The sequence below is a fragment of the Pectinophora gossypiella genome, chromosome 7 (genome assembly GCF_024362695.1).
Source record: "Pectinophora gossypiella chromosome 7, ilPecGoss1.1, whole genome shotgun sequence".
Classification (NCBI taxonomy): Eukaryota; Metazoa; Arthropoda; class Insecta; order Lepidoptera; family Gelechiidae; genus Pectinophora; species Pectinophora gossypiella.
The window spans coordinates 6,196,305-6,222,245 of NC_065410.1; the positions used below are offsets into that span (position 1 = coordinate 6,196,305).

Consider the following 25,941-nt stretch of genomic DNA (forward strand, 5'->3'; position numbering starts at 1 on the left):
GGGCCTCACTCAGCATAAGGCTCGGCGCGAGCCACGACGCTGGTATTCTGTGGACCCTGCTAAGTGAGGCACGGAAGCCGTGTCTCACTTAGCATTTCCACTTCGTCGAGCGCGCTTTATGCATTCTTGCCGGTTTAGAGTACTCTTAACCTGGCCATCCTTTAATACATCCTGGATGTGAACGCGATATGTACGCTTAGGTCTTCCTCGTCGTCGTCATTATTTACCATTATAAATAATATGTCAAGTAATAGAACAATTAGATTTGTTTAGATGTGATGTCCGAACAGCCTCCGTGGTCTAGTGGTTAGAGTGTTAGCCTCACGATCTGGAGCTCCGGGTTCGATTCCCGATGGGGACATTGTCGAAATCACTTTGTGAGACTGTCCTTTGTTTGGTAACGACTTTTTAGGCTTGAATCACCTGATTGTCCGAAAAAGTAAGATGATTCCGTGCTTCGGAGGGAATGTTGAGCCGTTGGTCCCGGCTATTAGCCGTAAAAACACCTCCACCAACCCGCATTGGAGCAGCTTGGTGGAGTATGCTCCATACCCCCCTCCGGTTGATTGAGGGGAGGCCTGTGCCCAGCAGTGGGACGTATATAGGCTGATTATGTAGATGTCATTATGTGTCCGGACTTTCAATTCAAATATTTACAAGTTACAAGTTTACAACATATAATGAAACAACAGGATCAACATACATGTGTCGGACTTTATCCCTCGGGCGATTCACGTGTAGAACAACGTCCCAATTGAAGTGACAGTCGGCCGATGTGCGCAAGCGCCGTCCTTTTATAAGCAATTGTTGTCAATTCGCGCGTCCCAGTCTTTTGCCATACATAAATCGGTCGACTAGTGTTGTTTACGAATTCGGCTAGTGAAAGCGAAGAGGTGATTTTTGGCAAATACTGACTTCGTGGCGGAAAGTAAGTATTTTTTTTATAGTTATACATTCTCTTCTCAAAAAATAATGAAGTCTATTGCTAAAACAAATTACTATTAATGTAGGTAAGCGTGTGCTGTGTGTAGGGAAGTTTTCTACAATAACAAATCAATCAAACCAACAACAACAATCACAGGTAATCATACCAGGCAAACCGACACTTCTATCGATGCAATTTTTTCACTTTATTACACCTAAAAAGTCATAGAATATAACATTTGACATGAGAAGTCTGGATCGCTGCCGGTCTTGGAGCACTAGGGAAAAGTAGTTTTCGTTCCATAGTAAAAAAACACATTTGACATTGTGACTCGTTAAATATTAGTCTTTCGGTAAAAACACAAGTATTAAGTGTTGATTGTACTTATTGATTTATTCTATCGATTGGCATAACAATTTTTTTTTAAATCCGATTCTGTGTGCACCGGGTCCTCCTCCTGTCCATTCGCAATTCTTACGATTCTTTCTGCAACAAATCTACAAAAAAAAAAGCTAGGAGAAACTCACAAAGTTTCTCTAAGTTTTTTTTTTGTAGATTTGCTGCAGATGGCATTAACTACTTGGCCGGAAAGTTTTCTAATTTTCTCTAAGTTATTATTTATTATGAATTGTAATCAAGAAAAAAGTAATAATATGTCACACATTTTATTTTATTTTATTTTTATTTTTTATTTTATTAATTCGGAGTACCAACAACTATAACTATACAATGAATGCTTACAAATTTAATTAAAACAAAGTCATTTAAAGGTATTCGCAAATGAATCACGTTTATCTGACGTCACAGTGTGCTTTTTCATACAAATTCCATAGTAAATTTGTGTTTTGACGTTTGGTAAAAAGTAACTGATTTGACTGGTTAGAAACTAGCCTATTATGGTCATGAGTTTATATACAGGGTGTTAGTGACATCGTAACGAATACTCAGGGGGATAATTCAGACCATGATTCTGAGTTAATATCAAGTGACATTTTTCGTCGCAAAATTCATGTTTTTTTTTTTTAGTTTTTTTTAAATTATTTTCATTTCTATACTTTTGCGATGGAAAATTCCACTTGATATTAACTCAGAATAATCAGCTGAATCATCCCCCTCAGTATTCGTTACGATGTCACTTACAACCCTACACAAGTACATACGGTAGCCATACAAGTAGGTATGGGTGTTAGTGACACCGTAACGAATACTGAAGGGGATCGTTCAGACCATGATTCTGAGTTGATATCAAGTGGAATTTTCAGTCTGAATCATCCTGTAAATTTTTGTGTTTTTTTTAATTATTTTCAGTTCCATACTTTTGCGACGGAAAATTCCACTTGATATCATCTCAGAATCATGGCCTCAATCACCCCTCAAAGTTTTCGTTACGATGTCACTAACACCCTGTATGTATAAACTGTATACGTTCCGGAAGCCTACTTTCCTGCGCCTCACTGTTGTATCTACATCATGTTATCGATATCTACTGTATCGTTCGATTATGAATACATAGGTATGATTCAATTGAGTTTCCCTAATTGACAAAAAAAACGTTTAACATAATTTACGCTTAGCGCGTCATTTCGTGTGTGAACGTCAAGAATAATTTGCCTCAATTACAATTTTATTAATTTACTTTCACTAGGTACTTGTCTATCTCATTGGATTTGGGCTCTATACCTATACTTACACAATATGCGCTCTATACTCATCTTAATTATCAAAGGCACACCCCGGAAACTTCATACAAACAAACCACGTTTTACACAGACACTACACATTGACATTATCGTACACGTGCATCTGTGTGTGTGACGTCTAACATCATACGATTCAAGTCTAAACTATGTTCGAGGAGGGGTGAGGTAAACCTAGCTCAGCCGCTGGTGGGGAGCGGAGAGTTGCCGTTCTATACGTAGTATTATTCCTTATTATATGCCAAAGGCACAGCAACCGCGCCGCGCGTGGCGCGACTTATAACGAGGGATTCGACCGATAACCGTATGTTATTTAATTTGGTCGTTTTATCTCGTAGATAGTATTCGCTGCTATTATTGCGACGCGGTTGCTGTGCCGCGGCCGCAGATTGTATAAACGCTACCTCACTTCGTATTTCGTTTGTTACGCAACAAACTAGATACCAGCTGGTGTCAACTGAATACATTTTGTCGGTGGCGCTACTATAGTGTCTTAGCGAGATAGGGCCCTTAAACGTGTTGGCAAATGTAATTTCTGGTATGTTTCTGCTCTACTGCTCTAGCATCCAATTCCCTAGAAGTAAAGCAACACGTAAAATGAGTTCAACTCCTGTAATTCTTAAAGGAATCAGCACAATTAAAAATCAACTTGCAAACTGTTTTGATAAAGAGAACTTTCTCGACAAAAGCGATCGAATCGCTGCTGCTCGTTTTGTCTTCCCGCCGTCCAAAGGTCAATCAATCGGTTCTGTAAGAACCTGTGCACTTGAACTACCTAATAACACATCCATCGCTATCGCTCTCCCTGTATCATCAGCGATCGCTGGTGTCAAAAATTTACCTTGCATACTCATTCCCGCCACCATACTCCTCTGCCCACTGACGTCACACGCAGTCAAAAGTTGTCACAACACGACACGACGTTTAAAAAACTAATGCATTTTAATCAGTTGGTCCGATGTGACCTTTCTAAAGGCACGTTCTCACCTCAAAGCAACGTAGAGTATGACGAGCCCCCGTAGCATGCTGCTTTCATATAACGCGCGATGTGATTATGAGTCATCTTACGTAATAAATATTGGTTGGTACATAATTATTTTTCATTTTATGACGCGTTTGAGATGGAAAGGAGAGAGATCGCTCAGGATATAAAGAAGTAGAATGTCAAAAAAAAATATTTATCTCTTTACCCAGCTGTGGGACAATCCAAGCTGGAAGACAAAATTATTAAATCTTTTTTTTAGCATTCAAAATGTATAATACATCAATCCCATTATGTGAATCTCATTGAAATGGACAGCCAAACAATAATAAAATAACGCTGTGTAAATAAGTGACATTTAATTAGTCAGTTACAAATATTTGTAAATTGCTTTATGTAGATTTGTAGACATTGAATAAAATATGACAAACTCAATTGGAACACTACAAGACAGTTTTTCGATTTTACTAGGTATTTTAATTTATAAAATAGCAACATTATCGTTTGTGTGTCTTTAATTTCAATATAGTTACCTTTTATTATTCATCCTCTTCATCTCTACACCATCTGGTGGCACCCTTCAGGATACCGATGAAGACCCCGCCGGCATGGTCCACGATTTCCCTCAATCAGCGTTTATCACTATCTACCCACTAGGGTCGATTAATTCTTTCAAATATTTTTCCTCTCAGACGACGCCCTGAGCCGAGGTTCACGCCCAACTGGGCTTTTTTTTGACATGACTTATTGTATATTTGCCGCACATGTCATTATCTACTTGGCCGGACAAATGGGGAGCGTTGAGATATCTCACTCGGTACAAAATTTAAGACAACACGCCTGAAGTTGCCCAGCTGGGTGCGAACCTCGACTCAGGGTGTCGTCTGAGAGGAAGAATATTTGAAAGAATTGATCGACTCTAGTGTCTCTAGTAGGTTGATAGCGAAAAGTACTGAAGGAGGAAAATGTAACTCACACACCACTATCTACCGCTTTGTGACATACGTGATGCTATGTCGTATGCTATATGGTTATCTACTGGCTCAGTTCCACATTTAAACACATCTATTCTGATCATTGAGTTCTCGAGTTCGAGAGTTGAAGTTTCTTTTATGATTCATTGTATATCAGAAGCTCTGTTTGCGCGCACAATTGGCCCATTGATAGAGATCGCGCATCAGCCGCGGATCACGCCACTCACGCGCAGTCAACTCAGCGTCAGCCCGCGTAACTTGACAGGGCTGCCGCTTTCCTGTTCCTTTTTTTTCTCTTTGTTAAACGTGAAAAGTAAAAAAGAAGATGGATTGTATAATTTTATTTATTTTTTTGTTGAAAATGGAAAATCCTAAAACAAAAATCTTACAGTCAGGTAACATAGCTGACATAGCTAAATATACAGACTTATCAGGGCACTGACCAGTCAATAATCTACCATTCCTACCATACCATTATTAAACTATCATTATTTATCAATGCCAATTGATTTGTAATTTATACACGATTGGTAAGGCGCGTGGTTGCTATGACCATGGGTCACTGACTTCCATGATTGACTTCTTTGATGATTTTTCTGTGTACAAAACCTGTGTACTTAATCTATAACTTCGTTTACCGTTTTATTTACGTTTGTCGAGAAAATTACACATTGTCCGTTTGTACCTGTCCTATAAGTTATTTGTGCAATAAAGAATTATTGACTGATTTAGTTATTGATCAACTAACGCAGTGTACTATTTTTGTGTACGAATCTGATTCTAGGGGCTCTATTGTCGCTAGGACTAGGACACCATGGTTCCTCCACCAGCGGTAAATTAATCAGTATTCGGTTGCCGTCAACAAAATGGTTGCGCAACCAGGTGTGGTACCTTTATTAAATTGCATACATTTTGTTGGTAGCCCAATCGTGGCGTAGCCGCCAGAGTGTCCTTAGTGAGATGGAGTCTTTAGTTGTCCTAAATAAAAAATAGTTAAATCCAATTTCGTTTTGTGGCAACCCTGCCTGCACGCTGCAATTTAACAGGTCGTAGGTAACTGAATACAATAAAGATATTGTTATGGCTTGTGACCTGTTGGTGATAAGGTTATAACTCAATCATCGGACTTTGTGTTGACTTTTATCGCTATGTTATACCTTATACATATCTACATGAATTCCCGCCCGTCGTTATGAGGTTGAACAAAGTTACAAGGATCTAGTGGTTGAGCGTTGGCTTCATGATCCGGAGGTCCCGGGTTCAAATTCCGGTGGGAACATATCATGAAATCACTTTGTGATCCCTAGTTTGTTTAAGTCATTACTATTACAGACTGATTACCCGATTGTCCGAAAGTAAGGTAATCCGTGCTTTGGAAGGCAGGCAGGAAAGTTAAGCTGTTCCCGGTTACGTACTTACTGATGTACTTAGTAAATTACATAAGCCATGTCAGCGGCCTACGGTGACTCAATAATAACCCTGACATCTGGGTTGCTAAGGCTGGTTATCCACCTCACAACCCACACGATAGAAGAGAAGAGACTAGCAATCACATTTGACATGAAGTCCTAAGATGGAGATGATGAACCGTATGGTGATAGATTGCTTCTATGCTGGACTAAGAACGAGTCCAGCTGCTTCCCGGGCATGTCGTAGAAACCGACAAAGAGTTTGTGTCCTTTAACATGACGGACAATTGTTATGGGCAACAAGCTGTTCCCTTACCTATAAGGTTCATGATTCATCTTAGGACAGTATCAACGGTGACTCCAAATTGTCTTTGATTTTGACTTGAGGCTCTATTTACCCCATTAATAGAGGCTATATATGTGCGTATGTGTGATTGATGGTCCGTGCATGCAACAACGCATACACTACTAAGTAAAAATATTGAAACATGCGGAATCACACAATATGCGGATTTCAATTTCCATGCAATTCAGTTTGACTCCTGATCAAATAACGCGCATTAACCGATTCGGGATGCTTATATGCGCGCCACGTTTCGTCTAGAAAACTTGCGCGTTCATATTCGCATTCGTTTATTTATTAAGATTATAAACAGCATATTATCTGTTGTATTTGAATGAACGTTAGGTGTGTCTGAACATTAATTTGTATTCATGAGTTAAGAAAATCAATTATAGACGAAACAAATGTGGGGCTTCTCCTCAAATAGAATGTTATTTTCTGTCGCGTCCTGTATATGAAAACTACTCAATGGTTAATGCGTGGCTGTTGGTACTTAAATGTCAAATACCAATATTGCTTTCTTAGATGAATTGCTTCGATGTGGCCATTTTAACCCCCCAGGTGTCAAAACGAAGTTCGATGAATTTTACAGGAGTTTTTTTTTTTGTTTTTGCAGCACAATGCCACCTCAAGGTCAACCACCGCTGGTATATTTCGACGCAGAGACCACAAAGACTAAAGCTCCCGTAGTCCATACCCCTGAACAAAAGAGAGAATGGAAGATCGTATGGAGAAACGTCATAGTATTCACCCTGCTGCATATCGGCAGCGTCTATGGAGCGTACCTTTTCCTCTTCCAAGCTAAATGGGCAACCAGTTTGTTCGGTAAGAGTTGTTTCATTCGTACAGTCATGAGCAATATCATGTACCCACTTTAGAACCCTGTCGCACTATCATATTTGACATTTAATGAGACTTACGGTTTCATTTGTCAAAAAAGTTAATGTGACATGGTTTCAAAGTGTATAATACATCTTAGTACTCGTGACCGTACAGAATGTTAGTGACACCGTACCAAATACTGAGAGGGATCATTCAGACTTAATTGTGTATGTTTATTAACTCAAAATCATTAGCTAACCTTGGTAAGGAGCTGAGAGAAAGGATTGCCGTAATATTATTCCTTATTCTATGACCAAAGCGCAATTTGTAGTAGTTACTAAGTGAATAACTAATATATTCAACGTGAAATGTGTACCAAGTGTTAATTGACGTGTATTGTGATTCCATGACCATTTGTTAAGTATGTAATTTAACTTTATAATAAGAAAAACAAAAAGTACGGACGTCAATTTGATTTGTATACATAAATATATTACATAAACATTAGAATTGAGTACCTAGTCAAGTTTCGGGAGCGCGGGACACTATTTTTAAAAAGAAACTAATGAATTTGAATTAGTTAAATGTATATTAAAATAAAACTTAAAGTACGGCGAGACATGTGCACAGAGTCGGATGCGCTACATGAATGATTTTAATGCTAACTTAAAGTTCTAGCTAAATCTAAGAGGAAAGCGTGGGAGTCAGGCCACCGCGGTGGTCTGTCTACAGAATGTGCTGACATGCTGTTCTAGGCAGCATGCACTGTCACCGTTCTTCGGGCTAGGGGTGGCATAACTCCTCCCTCCTCAAGCACGAAATCATCCGACGATTTTGAGTCTTGGTGATTTCGTGTAAAATTGAAAACTTTAAATTTCCATATAATAATAGTAATGATACTTATAATTAAGATTACATAAAGGAATATAGTAGCTAAGCTCACACTACGAGTGTCTATTATTTCACTTTCACTGATATCACTGTTAAACCTTTCACTGTTTAATACGTTAGAGAGATGCTTCAAGTTATCCAAAGACACGCCTTTAATGTCCACCTTAGATAATTCCGTGGTAACGTTCATCTTCAGGAAGTCGGGCTTAGGTAAACCAATTACGGGTGTAACCTTGAAATGGAAATCGGCAGCAATGGACCTCCGGCGGTTTAATTTAAAGTTCTCTATGTAGAGTTCGCAGTCTTCAGCATTGGAAATAAGGTAAGTACCCTGAATCTGTCTTTTGATTGTGTCGTCATTACATTTTTCAGTAAGTATTTGGCTGCTCCTGGTGTAGACAATCCAATTGGCAGGATCGATCCTCTGGATCTTGATATCTTCCACGTGGACAGGGTAAACTCTGCAGAGGGTGAGATTAGAATGAAACCGCATCAGCTGCTCAACACAGGTTCGTTCAGGATAAATAACCTGGTCATTCTCCTTGCACAGGAACTGTCCCGGGGCTAGCTCGTCGCAGGGACTGTTGATGGGGTGGTATTTCGGACCTTTCGCCAAAAGGTAAGGATATTTAGGAATTATAACATAGGTAAGGTTTGTTGATGGCTTAAACATGGGTAATGAATAAATTTTAAAATAATTATAAATATTTCCATCTATTAAAGGAATTTCTAAAATGAACGTAATCTGATTTTCTTTCATATATGACTTAACAACTATAGTTTTTTCAATTTTTATCAAGTTATTTAGGTTTACAGGATATACTAAATTATCATACTTGGCTACAGATTCCAGTATTTTGAGAAACTCATCTGAATTTATGATGGATTGGTGTAACACTGAGACTTTACTCAAGGCTAAAACAGTTTCAATTTCACTAATAGTCAAGTATATAGTTCTGAAGTTTCCAATGAACAGTTTGAACAAGCTTAACATATATGTATTATAAACGGAGTTATTTTCTTTCGATGCTATGTATTTAACAATTTTTTCTATACGTTTAAGACGTTCGTCTAATATTAACGTGTTATTATGTAATGTCTCGGTGCTATTTATTAAACCATCTAACATTTTAGATACAATAATTAATTTCTTTTCTGTATGTATTTGATTGCCTTTAAGTTCAGAGATCAATTTGTCATATTTAATCGCGTCTTCATGGTCTAGATTCCCTGTGACTACTTTTATTAAAGAACCAAGAGGGTTTAGGATGCCTCTCTTAAATCTGCTAGACGGAACAAGTTGCCTGAATTTGTTAATGGTTATATTATACAAATCATACGCGTGTAACCTTATATTATAAAACTCATGTGAAAAAGGTTTATTAACATCTACCAATTTATCAAACTCTAAAAACTTATTAACGTTAAATTTAAGGGTTTCCTTTATATCATTCAAATCTAAAACTTTAATAACTGTCCATTTATCTTCTTGTCGATATGCTTGTCCCAACTTGACAGGCAATATCCCGGGGTTGTCCTTAATGTTTTGAAGTTGAAGGCTGTGGCTCATCTGAAGGTACAGAACCATCAGGCTTAAGCACCACCTGTGGAGGACGTTTAACATTTTTAATTGGAATCCTTGTTTCCTTGGCGCCTCTTTGTACGGGTACGACATTTCTATCTGTTGGACCTATTACCTTTACCTTTTGATACCGGGCCTTATCTTTACTTTTTCGTGTGTTAATATCTTTACTGAATATAATGTCGCCTACTTCTAAATTTGGTACAGCTTCGCCACCTTTCTGTTTCCTAATTTTTTCCTTCTTTTCTAACATGTCCTTACTAATGTAATTGTATAAATATTTCATGCGCTTGTGATGATCTTTTAGCAATTGTTGGGTATATGTTTTTTCAAAATTTATATCAAACGCCTGATTAACACTGGTGTGACCGAAAACTATTTCAAAGGGTGCGAGGCCTGTCGTAGAATGAATGGTGTTATTATAAGCTAGAATAGAATAAGTCATTATGGAGGCTGCATCAGTATATTTTTGGTCATATTTGGCAAGACGGTAAATTTCTATTAAGGTCGAATGAAATCGTTCTACTATGCCTGTCGAATTTGGATTGTTTGGCGTAGTAATGTGAAGTTCAATTTTATGTAGGGCCATAAACTCTTTCATTAACTCGTTATTAAATTCAGTCCCTGGATCACTAGATATTTTTTTTGGAATTCCATAAAAGGTAAAATACTTCATTAGAGCACGTACAACTTCGGGAGTGGAACGATTTGATATTTCGATCGCTTGACCTAATCTACTAAAAGCATCAACAAGTGTTAGGTAGTAGACTCCTTCAATACAGAAAAGGTCTATAAATAGCTCTTGAAATGGCGAATTTTGAGTCTGCGTAAGTTGTAATACGGGTTTAAGAGGTTTTCTATCATATTTCATTTTCCTGCACGCTTCGCAAGCGTTGATGACTGCTGCTGTTATCTCCATCATATTTTCCCAATAGTAGTTTCTTCGTATCCGGACTGCAGTTTCTTTGATACCACGATGGCACGTTGCTCCTTCATGGTATTTGGCGATGATTGCTCTCTGTTCTCTCTCATCTTCCACATAAATCACTCTTTCAGTGCATTCATAGAAGTCAACCGATCCCTTCTTGAACAATTCTATAATAATTTTCGAAAAATCCCTTCTGTGTGTCTCCTTTTCAAAGTAAATGAAATATTTAATATTTGGCCTGATGTATTCCTTCAGAAATTTCTTTATTAACTCGTCATTGTTTGTGGGTAAAAAGATTTCTAAAATTTTTTGCTTTTTGTTAGACAGATTTTTTACTTGGAGTTCGTTCCTAAACCACTGGTAGACTAAAATTTGGTTTGGCTTTGTATCAATCGCCTCGTGTAGAATAGGAATACCATGGGATTCGAGTTCTGTTCCCGAATGAGCTGTTTCAGTTGAACTTTTGTCAGAGACAATAGGATAGTCCATTTCTTCAATGTCGGATATTGTCATAGTAGCCGATGAGTCAGAAATAGTTATGGTGCCAGAATTATCCTTTTCTTTTCCTAACTGAGCCACTCTGTCATCAATTTCTTTCATAAATGATTTTAGGTCATCGTCAACGTTAACCACCATGGATTCTCGGTCATTGTCATCGTCAGAGTCTAAAGCATTAATCTTTATGCGAGAGAGAGCATCAGCGTTTGTGTTTTGCTTTCCGCTCTTATGGATAACCTCAAAGTCGTACTCTTGGAGTCGTAGTCTCCAGCGAGTCAACTTGCTATTCGGATCTTTAAGTGAATAGAGCCATGCAAGTGGTCTATGGTCTGTATAAATACGAAATTTATGACCATAAAGATATGGCCTAAAATGTTTTACGGCCCAAATTATGGCTAGTAGCTCTCGCTCTATTGTGCTGTATCGTGTTTCAGTGTCGCTTAATGTTCTACTAGCGTACGCAATAGGTTGGTCTTGTCCTATGGGGCCCTGTGAAAGTACAGCGCCTAAAGCTACTGCAGAAGCGTCTGTCGTAAGTATGTACGGTTTAGTAGGATCTGGAAACTGTAACAAAGGTGCACTCGTAAGGAGCTCTTTACATTTCTCGAAAGCTTCAATATATTTCTGATCAATTGTAATTCTGTTTCGCTTTTTTAAACACGCTGTTAATGGTTGTGTCAATTTTGCAAAGTCTTTAATAAATCGTCGATAGTATCCCACTAAGCCTAAAAAGCTTTTGATTTCAGTGGTCGTTTTGGGGAGAGGATAATTTTGAATTGCTGTGATTTTATCATTATTGGGTCTTAGTCCGTCTTTTGTTATAGTATGTCCCAAATAAAGCACTTCTTTTCTCAGGAACTCAGATTTATCGAGCTGAACCTTGAGATTAGTCTTTCGCAGTCTGTCAAATACAGTTCGTAATTTGTCCAAGTGTTCCTGTAAGCTGGCCGAAAATATAATTATATCATCCAAATACACCAAACAATGGATGCCTTGTAACCCGCGTAACACATTGTCCATTGCTCTTTGAAAAGTTGCTGGAGCGGTTTTAAGTCCAAAAGGCATGCGGAGGAACTCATAGTGGCCAAATTGCGTACTGAAAGCTGTTTTTTGCCTGTCCTCCTCATTCACTTCAATCTGGTGGTACCCACTAGCAAGATCTAGTGTAGTGAAGTAAGAACTCTTTCCAAGTTTGTCAAAGATATCGTTTATATTCGGCAAGGGGTATTTGTCATCGACTGTCAAGTCATTTAAACGTCTGTAGTCTATAACCATCCTATATTTTATCTCACCTGAGGCGTCTCGTTTTTTGGGCACTAAATGTACCGGGGAACTCCAAGGAGAGTGGGATTCGCGTATAACATTGTCCTGTAAAAGTTTTTCAACTTGTCTTTTAATTTCTTCAGATTGGAAAGGAGGTTGTCTATAAGGTCTTGTATAAACTGGGTCTTCATTTTTTGTACGTATAAAGTGCTTAACTTGACTAGAAAATGACAGTGGCAGTTGATCGCTGTAGAATATATCTTTATATTCTTTGCATAGACGAACAATACAGTCACGTTCTTCAGTACTCATATGGTCCAGTCTTAGTTTTGTCAAATTTTGTAAAAGTATGCTGTCATAGTAAATGTCACTGGTGCGTGTCTCGTCGCTTGTAAAATTTACGTCATTATCAATTGTTTTATATTCTGCTGTCGGAAATGGGGCTGTTACAACAATGTCAATTCCCTTTTCTAAGGTGTTCTGAATAACCGTGGTGGCGTAACCCTTGTTGCAGGTTACTAGAGCATCAGGCATTCGCACACCATCACAAAATTTTGTATGATTTAAAATGGCTTGCCCTGAGTATAAGTCAGTAGGCACTTTTACTCTCATTTCAGCTCGTGGGGGAAGATTTATTACGTACTCGGTAAAATTGTGAACAATAGGGATGTCCGTGGTTTTCGTTTTCAGTACTGCATTTTTAAGGTCAATAATGGCTTCAATTTTTGTCAATAAGTCATTACCAATTAGACCGTCATATCTCGGGTCTACTTCATACAGATAAAATTTATGAAGGTCAGTGGTATTAAAAGTTGGTGTTAGGGGAATATGAATAACCTCATTATGTCTTGAGCTGGCATGCGTGCTTACGACTTCAAACGGTTCGTGAATAACTAGTGGCAAAAAGTACTGGTAGGCCTTTTGAGGGCTTAAGAACGAACGGGTGCTACCGGTGTCGATCATAAGCTTTGCGTTAATTTCCGGTAAATAAATGTACGGTAATTTTAATTTGACGTCACAATTTATTTCTATAATTTGTCTTTCCCTACTGAGGCCCGTATGTAAAAATTTTCAACATGCTGCTCGTTTGACTCCTCCGCTCCATGGAGAGTACGAGTCGTATCTAGTGGCTCCGCCTTATCATTGCATTGATAAGAGTAGTCTTGCGTGGGCGCATCGCATTCATACGTATCGAAGGCATACGGATAGTGATCCGCCTGGCTGGGATAACTCTCCGTGTAAGTGTCAAAACATTCGATCGGATGCTCATTGTATAATTCTGTTTCATTTACACGAAAACCTTGGCCTGTTTTTTGTGGAGCGGTACGCATGGAAACATCATTAGTAAAATTTTTGGAATAAAAATTTGGCTGTGGAGGTCTAATAGTTTGTTGCTGTCCAAACTGCTGGGGCCGCATCGCTGGTAGTTGTTGTAGGCCTTGAGGTGGTCTATACCCAAAGGGGGTGGGTTGGATAGGGCGATAACCAAATTGTTGGTTGTTTTGCTGTAGGTTTGGTCGGTAACCAAACTGCTGATATTGATTTTGTAAGTTTGGTCGATAGCCAAACTGCTGGTTACTTTGTTGAGGGGGTCCGAACTGTCGGTTAACAGGTATACCAAACTTAAAATTGGTTTGAGTATTGTTAGGAATGTTTCCTATGTATTTAGCAAATCCTTGGTTTTGAGGGATATTTGGATGAGATATATTAGAAGGAAATTTAAAGGGCACTGCTGGTACTTGAGGCTTATTCGTTTTATTTTTACGCTGATATTGTTCGTGGAAATCCACTTCCTCGAGCACTACACTTAGGGCGTCCTCTAATGTTTCAGGTGATTTTAATCGGACAATGCGTAGCATCTCCTCGGGCAAGTTAAATAGAAAAACATTTAAAGCTAATCTGTTGTAAATCGTGATTTTGCTTTGCCGCATATTCTCGTCATCTATTATATTAACTTTAGCTATAAGGTTTGCTCTAATCGATTGAACATGGTTACAAAATTCATGATAGGATTGGTTTGGTTTGATTTTTAAACCTTCTAATTGCATAGCTATACTCTCTTCGGTTCTAGGATCACCGAAATGCTGAATCAATAGCGTTTTGAATTCATCCCATGTACGGATGTCCTCTCGCTCACTGATAAGGGCCGCTGCATTATCAGTAAGACGGCTGGTAATGGTATGCATAATATAAGCATTCTGAGCATCGCTCCCTCTAAATTTTTCAATAACATATTCGCACTTACGAATAAATAAATTCAGGTGTCTTTTGTCTCCGTTAAATAGGGGTATAATTTTTGAAAATTCACTCGGAATCAAATTGACCTCCGCCATTTTAAAACACAATCAAATCAATTATATCACACAAAATCTTAAATCTAGCATGCACACACCTTATCTATAATCTTAATGTAATTAATGTAACTATTTAAATATAAAATAAGAACGATTTTGAGTTCTATATTTTTAGTAAAAAAATCAGAGTACGTATCACTGAGAGAAGTCCGATCTCAGATTAATATTGGAACAAAGATAAGCGAAGGAAGGCGAAAAGTCGTACTCACCAACCCCCGGCTGCTTCCATGTCCTTAGTGTCCTGTCGCCTTAGAACACTCAGTGTGTCCCGTAAGTGTGACAAAATTTATTTGGTTCGCAGGATCCGGTCCGACGCTTTACTGCACTGGTACAGTTTTTACACACGACGATATTGAGTCCAAAAACCGCACGTAGGGCGAGTTCGAGCCCTATAAGCAGCACACGCACGGTAACGACACGGATCCTACCGGCTGCGCCAGTCAAGTTTCGGGAGCGCGGGACACTATTTTTAAAAAGAAACTAATGAATTTGAATTAGTTAAATGTATATTAAAATAAAACTTAAAGTACGGCGAGACATGTGCACAGAGTCGGATGCGCTACATGAATGATTTTAATGCTAACTTAAAGTTCTAGCTAAATCTAAGAGGAAAGCGTGGGAGTCAGGCCACCGCGGTGGTCTGTCTACAGAATGTGCTGACATGCTGTTCTAGGCAGCATGCACTGTCACCGTTCTTCGGGCTAGGGGTGGCATAACTACCTACGGTGTATGTTTATTACTAAAGGGTGGGTCGAAGATAAATTATAAAATGCTAATCTAGAAATAGAAGCAAGGCTAATAGGGTCAAAAATCAATTTCATTTTTATTTTTGACTTACTTTAGAAATTTCGATGAGGTGTAGGTAGTCAGTTCATCTTGCGAAGAATGTACCTGTCATGGCTTACATTTCATCATTTCATGATGTGTTCGATCATTTCATGAAATGGTCATAACATATTTTAAGAAAGAGAATATCACTCGTTGGCCACATCATGATGTAGTTTGGCCAGATCAATGAACACAAAACGTTTAATAATATGAACAACTAAATGCATAATTACTTCATGATATGGTCAAACGTTGGCAATCATATCGTAAAATTAGTAACATTATCCACCGGTAGTGGCGCTGGTGTCGATTATATTAAATCTTGATTGACATTATAATCGATGAATCAATGTCCAATTTTCCATATCGATAGAATTGATTAGATAAATAATTTTGAACTTAAGCATTTTTATTACACCACATAGTATGGATACCGCCTACATTAATGCTATGGCCAAACGTTGATTGAAATATCCTTAAACGTTGACGTTTCAACGGTATGGTCAACTTAACTTGGCTATTTTATGAAATACGACCATTTATTTCATTCAATGGTCGAACACATCATTAAATAATCAATAGGTACTAAGATTTGGCTACGACATACCTTTGACTACCCCAATTGGGATAAAGGTGTGATTAATCGCACAGCTGTAGGTATATTGTGCTCCATATCTCCTTAGGTGAATTAAAGGGTCGCCAAGATATGTGTACAGTTATGTGCAATATAATGTACCCACTTCAGGACTCTGTCGCACTAACATATTTTGACATTTAGTGAGACTTACAGTTCAATTTGTCAAAAAAGTTAATGTGACATGGTACCAAAGTGTATACATATTAATGCTCGTGGCCGTACTATGTGACTGTTTATGTATTAATAATTTTATTTTCCAGCCGTCACCCTCTACATATGCTCTGGTTTGGGCATCACAGCAGGCGCCCATCGTCTTTGGGCACACAAATCATACAAAGCTCACTGGCCTCTTCGGTTGGCACTGACCGTCTTCAATACCATAGCATTCCAGGTAACATACTGATAAAATGTTTGCTTTTAAAATTATTGTACTTATCTACATTTACAAAAATGTACTGACATTTAAGGTTATACTAAAAAACATCATTGAAATTTTCGAAGACCGACCTTCAATTGTCAAGCTTTTATTTATGACGTGACAGATTGTTAAACACTTTCTATCTATCTAACAACCAATATCTACAAAGAATAACCACAGCTGAGTATAAAGTCTCCTCTTTTGAAGTGTTAATCACAAAAGTTACGAGAATTGAAATATCTTTCTTTCCAGGATGCAGCAATAGACTGGGCTCGTGACCACCGCATGCACCACAAGTACTCAGAGACGGACGCGGATCCTCACAACGCAACGCGCGGTTTCTTCTTCTCACACGTCGGCTGGTTGTTGGTTAAGAAGCACCCTGAAATCAAGGCCAAAGGACACACGATTGATATGAGTGACCTGTGGGCGGATCCTATTCTTAGGTTCCAGAAAAAGTAAGTCCTACATGTTGCTAAAAGTTACGAGAGTTAAGAATTATGCGCTATTTTCGCATTTTTCCCGACAGCATAAAGTTGTTTCTGTGGCATATTTTTGCTTACCAGTGTTGTTGCGAAAGTGACTGTAGCACCGGAGTTTCGGATGGACTTATTAATATTTTTTATTACTTTAGTTCTTAGTACTTGTAATGTTTACCTGGGGCTAATCCCTTCTGGCCATAGAGACGGCCAATCAGCTCGCGACATCAAACATTTCAGCACACTGATACCGGCCCCACCAGCATGGTCGACGTCTTTCCGTCATTCAGCGCTCTGTCACTACTCAGTCCACAGTCGATATATAGATCTTTCTTTTAGTATCTATCTCCGCAAACTCTTCACAAACTATCAACGTCTTAACTTCACGTGTTACAAGCCATCCGGTATTTGGTTTAGCGGTGGATGGATTCAAAATATAACAACGTATATATGGTGTGCTATACTACCAGAAACATTATTATAATATTAATTTTTGAAATTAATTTCAGATACTACATGATTCTCATGCCTTTGGCGTGCTTCATTCTGCCGGCCGTCATACCAACTTTATGGGGCGAATCGCTCTGGAACGGGTTCTTCGTCTGCTCAATCTTCCGTTACGTCTACGTCCTCAACGTCACCTGGCTCGTCAACTCTGCAGCTCACATGTTCGGCAACAAACCTTACGACCATAACATTAGCCCAGTTGAAAACAAATCTGTAGCCTTAGTTGTACTAGGAGAAGGTTTCCACAACTACCATCACACTTTCCCTTGGGACTACAAGACGGCCGAGCTAGGAGGGTACTCCTTGAATATTACCAAGATGTTTATTGATACAATGGCTAAGATAGGACTGGCTTACGATTTGAAGACAGTTTCGCATGACATTATTGAGAAAAGAGTGAAGAGGACGGGAGATGGAAGCCACGATGTCTGGGGCTGGGATGATAAGGACGTTCCTGCCGAGGATAAGGAAATTACTATGATTATGAATCCCCAGAAGTTAAGTAAAGTATTTTAAAACTAGGGTAGATGAAGAAACCAAGCTTGATATTTTGTGACACTGTATTCTAATATTGTATCCACCAATGTCAAATGTGGAATTTAAGGAATTTATATTTTATTGTATTGTAGTTGCCAAATATAAATGAATATTATAAAATTGGTGAATTTTTAATTCATTGTCACACCTTTACCTACAGTAGCCAGTTTCCTGTTTTGCTCAGAAAAGAAAGAGAGGTCCTTTATTAGAGGTATATTTTTGATCATTTACATTGCGACTTGGATAACCTGCAGAAGTCTGTCTCTTGTTATTACTTGGCATCATCAAACCTAGAGTGAATAAGCATTTATGTATTGGAGCATAATGTACAAAACCCAAAAGAGCACGACACTCAAAATGAAAAATGAACAGAACAAAAAATCTGGACCAGTCATGGATGGAATGGTGACAGACGAATCATCACTAGATAGTATAAAAAACAAAGTCGCTTTTTCTGTCCCCATATCCTTATATACGCTTAAATCTTTAAAACTACGCAACGGATTTTGATGCGTTTTTTTAGGGTGAATTGCAAAAGTGAAAAAAAAAGTTGTCTTGGCTGAGAACGGTAGTGCAAAGTTCTGCTAAATGATTTTGAATATTTTTTCTGGGTAAAGTAAGTAGTCCTCTACCTTGGCAAAAAAAATCATTCAGTTTCAGCAACTGTAACACGCTGAAAAAATTTTTTAAAGTGTCATTTTATCATTTCGGTAGCTTGTCCGTAACTCATTATCGCTTATAAAATGTCTTGCTCTACAATTATTTTCTATTATTGGGATTTAAATTGATAGAATTTCGTTAAATTATTAAATAATCTAACAACAAAAGCTATTTCTGTCTGTTTACCTTCCTTCTCGTACATTTGACAGGCAGTTAAATTTTGTCCGAAAAAAAGTTATCATTTCAGAGGACAGTAAGTTTTGGTAGAATAACTCCGTCAACATTGCGTCTATGACACCTCCTTACCTGCCAACACCTCGCATTGGTTCGGCTCGATCGCTAGATGTGAACATACCCGTCACAGTGTGTAATGGTTTCCCGCCAAAAAAAGAAATTTATCATTTCGGTGATAGGGGGACAAAAAAAAATCAGTAAAAAATCATTTCGGTAGCCATTATAACTCGTGTTAGATTAGTTCAATTTATTTCATATTGATGTGTTAAATCGGCTGCAAGTACTGTTTTGTTTGAGAAGTGTCGATTTTTCGATAGTTATTTAAATTCACAGTTTATACAAAAATAACCTGTTTTTTATCATCTCGGTGTTATCATTCCGGTGGATTCGGTGGACTGAAATGCCAATAACAGTCCATGGGAATGATAAGTAACACTGAAATGATAAAACCGTTAAGTTTTAGAGATCCGTGTGTTAAATTTTTGTTTCGAATTAGGTAATGTTTTAAGGGCCTTTTTAACAGTTCTGTGGAGCTATTTTATTTTTCCTCGAGATGATCTCATGGTTTTCCAAAACCATTTTGGGTGATTGGAAAACGTCATATAACCTTCTATCAAACTCCTCTTTCTGCTTTTCTCGGTAACCTTGAATACCCAGACTTATCCATTCTTTAGATCCTGGTGGACACTGGCCTAGATAAAATAGTTTGCACCAGTGTCTACCGATCGCACAGCGGTAACTCTGAGACAAACAGGTTATTCACCTACCTCAGTAGGACAGTGGAGTTGGCACGGCGGAGGTATTTCTCAGCGCAACTTGTTCTTCTCCGGGACTCCAACGCCCACCAGCAAGAGTGGTTGTTCCCATTCCAGAAGACCAACCATGCTGGAAAAGAGGCGCAAGCTTTTGCCATGTGTGGCAAAATCTCTCACATCTGGTGAATTGCGTTACAAAGATACCTGACGTTGCTAACTATAGCGCCAACTGCTTGGACCTTTTACTGATAACTGATCCGGACCAATATCAATCTCTATCAGTGACTTCCCCCTTGGGAACATCCGACCATTGTCTGGTGAGATATGTGTCTGTCTATTCCCCACCTGATTCTAGCCCCAGAGGATCGAGGCAAATATGGTGACACACGCTAGCAAATTGGGATGAGATGCGGCACTTCTTCGCAAACCTATCCTTGGCGTGAGGTTTGCTTTTCTTCAGAAGACTCGACGAGCTGCGGAGATGCCATATTAGTTGTCAGGCAATGGAATACTCTATCCCATTTTCTGACATATCATCTGACGATAAGGCTCGCTCATGGTACATCGCGGAGTATGCTAGTGCAGAAGCTCTAATATGCCTCCTAACATGCGGGCTCTGAAAAATTCCCTGAATACCGCTGCAAAGTCTTGCAAGAAGACAATGCGCAGGGCACGTTTCGACAATATTGGCCAAATTGATGCCAAACTAACTGAGCTGGTAGTAAAACCTTTTAGCCGCTAGTCAAATCGGTCGAAGCAAACTTCTGCCGTATAAAAATGCTTCGCACTCTAGACGTGAATAAGGTCAGTAGTCCTGATGATATCCCAGCAATAGTACTGCGGAACTGTGCACCTGAATAGTCTCCTACTGACACGCCTCTACCTGCTCTCTCTGGGTTCAGGACAATTCCCGAAACCATGGAACCTTGCCAATGTGCAGTGTATGCCCAAAAAAGGCACTCGTACCAACCCTGCTAACTACCGCCCCATCTCGGCACAACCGCCGCTAATCCTGAACAACCGCCTCCTGGCGTACCTTGAAGCCAACAATTTACTCAGAGATAGGTCAACTGATGTTCTTCTTGCGTATGCTACACGCTTATGGAGTGAGGCAATCTAGAATCAAGGCGAGGATCTTGTTATGTCCCTTGATATATTCAGGATCCCTTCTAGCCTATGTAATTGGATAGATAGGGATAGATTGATTCGGGTAGTAGTTGATGGGTGCTTGTCTGATCTACATGCTATTAATGCCGGACTTCCTCAGGGATCTGTTCTCTCCGCCACGTTTTTTCTATCAATGATCTGCTGATTATGCCCGGTATCTTTAGGCATGCAGACGATAGCACAGTGACGGAGAGATACATGTCCAATGCACGCGTAAGCACCAGAGATGATAGTGCCCTCAGAGAGGATCTTGTGAATCGTGTGAAACTGCCCCTTAAGTCCGTCTCAGACTGGGGTGACAACAAGTAGGTTGGACTCAACGCTTCCATGACCCAGGCGTGTCTGTTCACCGCAAAACGGAGTCCTTTCCTCCTGACTGGGACTTTCCGGAGTGAATTACCAACCATCTCGAGCTCTTGGGTATGGATATAACTTCCAACTCGTTATAATCTAGGAGACTTCAAGACTAGGGTGAATAGGCATTTGCTAGGTAAGTGTGATCCACCCTAGACCACATCGTCATTTACCATCAGGTGAGATTGTGGTCCTACGTGAACCTATATTATTTAAAAAAAATGTAGGTAAGTAATAAAGAAGCAATTACAATAGCCACAAAAAAGACATATTGACAATAAGCATCATCCCCCTAGCATTATACCGATTTTTCACAGGGTCCGCTTACCTAACTTGAAGATTTGACAGGTCCAGTATTTTACAGAAGCGACTGCCTGTCTCACCTTCCAACCCACGAAGGGGAAACCAGCCCAATACACATTAGGTCACATACCTCCGAAAATGGAATTTTCGGGAATGTGGGTTTCCTCACGATGTTTTTCTTCACCGCTGAGCATGTGACAATCATTTCTGATCTAAACATGAATTACCTTACCACCCACCTATTAGCTACCACGGCTCCACATATTGACAACAACTAAATGCATTTTTTATTGCTCGATGAAAGAAACGAACAACAATCTATTACTATTAGTAAATAGTATTAAACTATTTTTTATTTAGCAAGTATTGAACTATTTATCTAAGAATGTATAAATCGATCTCCACCAACCCGCAGTAGAGCAGCGTGATGGAGTATGCTCCATACCCTCCTCCCCCCCCCCCTCCCGGTTAATTGAGAGTAGGCCTGTGCCCAGCAGTGGGACGTATATAGGCTATTTATGTATACATCAAACTTCACTTTGTACGGAACCCTAGCTAAGCAGCACAATTTTTCTTGACTGTATCATTTCCGTGGGTTAATTTCATTTCAGTGGACTCATTATCATTTCAGTGTACATTTATATCATTTCGGTGTATATTTATATCATTTCAGTGGGTACTTATCATTTCAGTGGACTCATAAAAATTCAATTTTAAATATCTCAGTAAGTTTCGATCGTATTTGATGCCCACTCACGCACATAATTCAAAATAGGTTAAAGTTTTATTTGTCGTCAAATATGTGAAGAAAAGTATTAAAATAAAAAATCTCACCGAAATGATAAAAAAATGAGACTTGTTGAAATTCACCCTTTAATAGATAGAGTGATTCAAAAGGAAGGCTTATATGTATAATAACATCCATTAAATAGTGGAGAAATACTGTTATTTTTGAGGTTTTTGATGTGATGTCGTAAATAATTTCATTTTTTTCCTCAGCATTGCACCCGAGCGAAGCCGGGGCGGGTCGCTAGTGTATAATAAAAGCTTTTATTACGCCTCGTATTATTGATTCATACCATCTCTACAGACCAATAACTATTCAAATTCAAAAATATCTTTATTCAAAAGGTAACACATCTCATCCGCCTAAAACTACTGCAGCACAGACAGACAGACATCATCCACATAATCCCTATCGGAATGGACAGAGCCACCAGTTATCAGAAACTTGTAGCACTTGGTACTTATTGAAATCATAAGTGCTCACTAGGACATCATTTTACGTCAGGGGCGTTTGGCGGCCCAATAATAATCTTGACATCAGGGTTTATGAGGTTGGTAATCCACCTCCCAACCCACACGATACAAGAAGACTAGGATACCATGGCAAATTGTTAGAGATTCGGTTCCCGGCAACACATTGGTTGTACAATTATTTATGGGTGGCTCCAACAGGATATTATTTATTTAAGGAAAACTTGAGGAAAACCAACAGTAATAAAATTCTATATCCTAGTATCCTAGTGAGATAGGGCCTATAATAAGGTATGTGTTATGTTTATCCATGGTATAAGAAAACCAGGTATGCTCAAAAATGACAGCTAACATTTCAAGGTTAGCCCAGCTGACGTCATTCCGCCCTGTATTGCCATTTCGTAATAAATAAATTAACCACGACCAATGTTTTTATATTTACTTTGCAAGGAAATTTTGAACTTTTATTTAAAAATTTATTTACAGTTCTTATATTTTTTTATATATGCGACAAGTAATAGTAATTAAATATATTACTCAGTAATTCGCTTAATTTTCAATACTAAAATTTACGTCCTTGGAATGTTGGAGATACCAATTTAATGGTAACACTTACGTCATCAATGGGCTAGCAATGGCGGCTTGTCATAGGATTGAGCATACCTGGTCTTCTTATACCATGGTTTTATCATTACCTATTCAAGCAAAGTAGAAAAATAAGTTCATTACTATTAATGAGCCATGTTTTGAGTGTGCTATTATCATTATTACGTACAAGGATCTAGTTTCATCATTGTTTGTCGAACCTGATGAATTACCATAAGTTTATGCTAATCGCTCTAATGGCCTTCAAGTACGATGAACATTACCATAACATGTATATAAAAGTCCGTAGGTACCTACTTATTTCCCAAAATATGCAGCCTTTTCTATTCGTCACTAATTTAAGAGCCATGCTCTTGCATTCTCCATGCTACTTTATTAGGGAAAAATGGCAGTGGTTTCCCTCTACTGCTGCCCTTTGTCAGGTTACAGTCCCTGTGACTTGCCCCTTCCGACCAGTAGTTCCGTACAAATGGCTCCCATCTCCGCCTCTGCAACCGATGAGGTCTTCATTTCCTTTTCTATTAAGGACCTTATTACTAAAGATGTATTTCTTGGACCTTGGGAGTTATTAATGTATCTTAAGTGCAGTTTTCACTAACACGGCTCCGGGTTGGAAAGTCTGAACAGGCTCGCTTCTGTAAAAAGCCGGTCCTGTCAAATCTTCAGGTTAAGGTCCGCACCTTGTGAAAACGGGTTAACGCTAGGGAAATCATAATCCTCTCAGAAGCCCTGAGAGACGCGCCCTACTGTACACCCTGTTGTCTTAATTTTTTTATCGGGTGAGAGCTCTCAGCGCTCCCCATTTGCCCGGCCAAATGTGGAAAATTTATAATATATCATAAAAAAGTTCCCGCTTCAAAACGCTTCTGATGCCTGTGTGCAAGGAGGATAAATTGGATTGATAGATAAGTATCGATCACGAAATAAATACATGTCCATCAAATAGCAACACGTAAATATGCAGCGAAAATAGACTTTTTATATCTGTATGGAACGGTAAACGCGAGGTCGAGCCGCTAACCCTGCTCACATACAATACAATATACACTAATAGTATTAATACACGCCTATACACCTTTCTCGTATAATCTGATGGGTGAGATGATGTAGGTTTTCAGGGCTACCCATTTATCCGACCAAGTGCAGATTTCCATTTGAGGCAAATATATTGAGCTACCGCAGTCGTCGTTATTGTCTTTTTGTAAAGTTACCCGCGCAATTAGAATTAGAATTTATCGAAAAAATAATAATAAAAAGGTAATGTACATTATACATAATAACATTCTTCTTAATAAATAATCGTCGTCCAACTTGATTACGAGAAAGTGTACAGTGAGTTATACAGTGGAGTATATAGGTAGTGTACGTAAAGATGTTTACAATTTATGTGTTTTTTGTATAAGTTTTTCAAAGGTTATTAAGCCTGAAAACGTTTTGATGTTTTGTTTTCTCGCTGACATAATCACCAATATTATTTACCAATAAAGAACCTTGATAATACGCATAAGTACATAAGATCACACCTATTGAAGACAGGACACTTTCTGCTTACTGATGTTTTTATTTACTTCGTCAGGAAAGCTCACATACCTATCGCGATTTTAAATGAATCCAGATTATTATTAACATCTTTCATCTGAAGAATTAGCAATCATCGAATGAAGCTTTCAGGTTAATGGGCTCATAAAAACACAATAACCAAAATAATGCCGCGCCGATGTGAAAACAAACTATTGTCACATAAATGAGGTTAACCTCTTTTAATATCTGTGAGGTTAACCAGTAGATAAACGCATATACCTGTTCCGTTCCGTCGTGGGTAAAAAAATATTATAAATCAATGTGTCGCAATTAATCCACACGATAGAAGATGATTATCTTCTTTTTTTAAATCGTTCCGCTAACTAGCATTCGGTCCTACTATAACCATAACAAGTATTGTGTACCACCGTTTACTTTCATAGCTCAATTTGTGACAGATATTTGTTTGTTACATTTTCAGGCGTTTCAATTTCAGCAGCCGTTTTCAGGAGCTGTGGTAGCCTAGTTGGTAGAACGCTCGCCTGCCACTTTGAGGTCGCAGGTTTGAATCCAGCACAAGCCTAAACCCATTGTCGAATTTGTTTTCCAATTCAAGTTTGGATCATAAATGATTATCACGTGCTCAGCGGTGTAGAAAAACATTGTGAGGAAACCGACATTCCCGAGAAATGCATTTTCAGAGTTTTGTAACCTAACCTGTATTGGACTGGTTTTCCCTTCGCGGGTTGGAAAGTCAGACAGCCAGTCGCTTCTGTAAAAACCAGGACCTGTCAAATTTTCACGTTTGAGTAGCAGACCCTGTGAAAAACGGGATAATGCTAGGGATGATGACTATTGTCATTTCAACGTCAAACTATTGATAATTCGGCAACACTACTTGATATCTCTCTCTCTCTCTCTCTCTCTTACCAATAGACCAAATACTTCCACTAACTCGCAATGGAGCCGCGTGATGAAGTGTGTTGACGTGTGCTCCACACTCTCTTCTG

At 38.7% G+C, this 25,941-nt stretch overlaps 3 protein-coding genes across 3 annotated transcripts in view; 1 reads left to right on the forward strand and 2 right to left on the reverse strand.

Moving 5' to 3' along the window:
* Nucleotides 1-19,757, reverse strand: part of LOC126368574 ((11Z)-hexadec-11-enoyl-CoA conjugase-like) — a 293,092-nt gene extending 273,335 nt beyond the window's left edge. The window contains exon 1 of the mRNA XM_050012627.1: nt 19,747-19,757. The gene's annotated coding sequence lies outside the window, so the exon portion shown is untranslated. The remainder of the gene's footprint in view (nt 1-19,746) is intronic.
* LOC126368602 (acyl-CoA Delta-9 desaturase-like) lies at nt 66-18,144 on the forward strand. Its single transcript, XM_050012669.1, has 5 exons — nt 66-928; nt 6,947-7,155; nt 16,394-16,524; nt 16,804-17,009; nt 17,540-18,144. The coding sequence occupies exons 2-5, from the start codon at nt 6,951-6,953 to the stop codon at nt 18,051-18,053; spliced, it is 1,056 nt and encodes a 351-aa protein (XP_049868626.1). The 5' UTR covers nt 66-928; nt 6,947-6,950; the 3' UTR covers nt 18,054-18,144.
* LOC126368567 (uncharacterized) lies at nt 7,695-15,361 on the reverse strand. Its single transcript, XM_050012611.1, has 2 exons — nt 14,878-15,361; nt 7,695-9,647 (listed from the first exon to the last, which is right to left on the reverse strand). The coding sequence occupies exons 1-2, from the start codon at nt 14,895-14,897 to the stop codon at nt 7,904-7,906; spliced, it is 1,764 nt and encodes a 587-aa protein (XP_049868568.1). The 5' UTR covers nt 14,898-15,361; the 3' UTR covers nt 7,695-7,903.
* Nucleotides 19,758-25,941: the final 6,184 nt, after the last annotated feature.

Bases quoted from the DNA above. Each gene is read 5' to 3' on its own strand.
- LOC126368602 (XM_050012669.1), top strand. From the start codon at position 6,951: ATGCCACCTCAAGGTCAACCACCGCTGGTATATTTCGACGCAGAGACC. The intron at 7,156-16,393 runs GTAAGAGTTGTT...TTTATTTTCCAG, and splicing joins ATGGGCAACCAGTTTGTTCG to CCGTCACCCTCTACATATGC. The intron at 16,525-16,803 runs GTAACATACTGA...CTTTCTTTCCAG, and splicing joins TCAATACCATAGCATTCCAG to GATGCAGCAATAGACTGGGC.
- LOC126368567 (XM_050012611.1), bottom strand. From the start codon at position 14,897: ATGGAAGCAGCCGGGGGTTG. The intron at 9,648-14,877 runs GTGAGTACGACT...CGTCCTCCACAG, and splicing joins ATGGAAGCAGCCGGGGGTTG to GTGGTGCTTAAGCCTGATGG.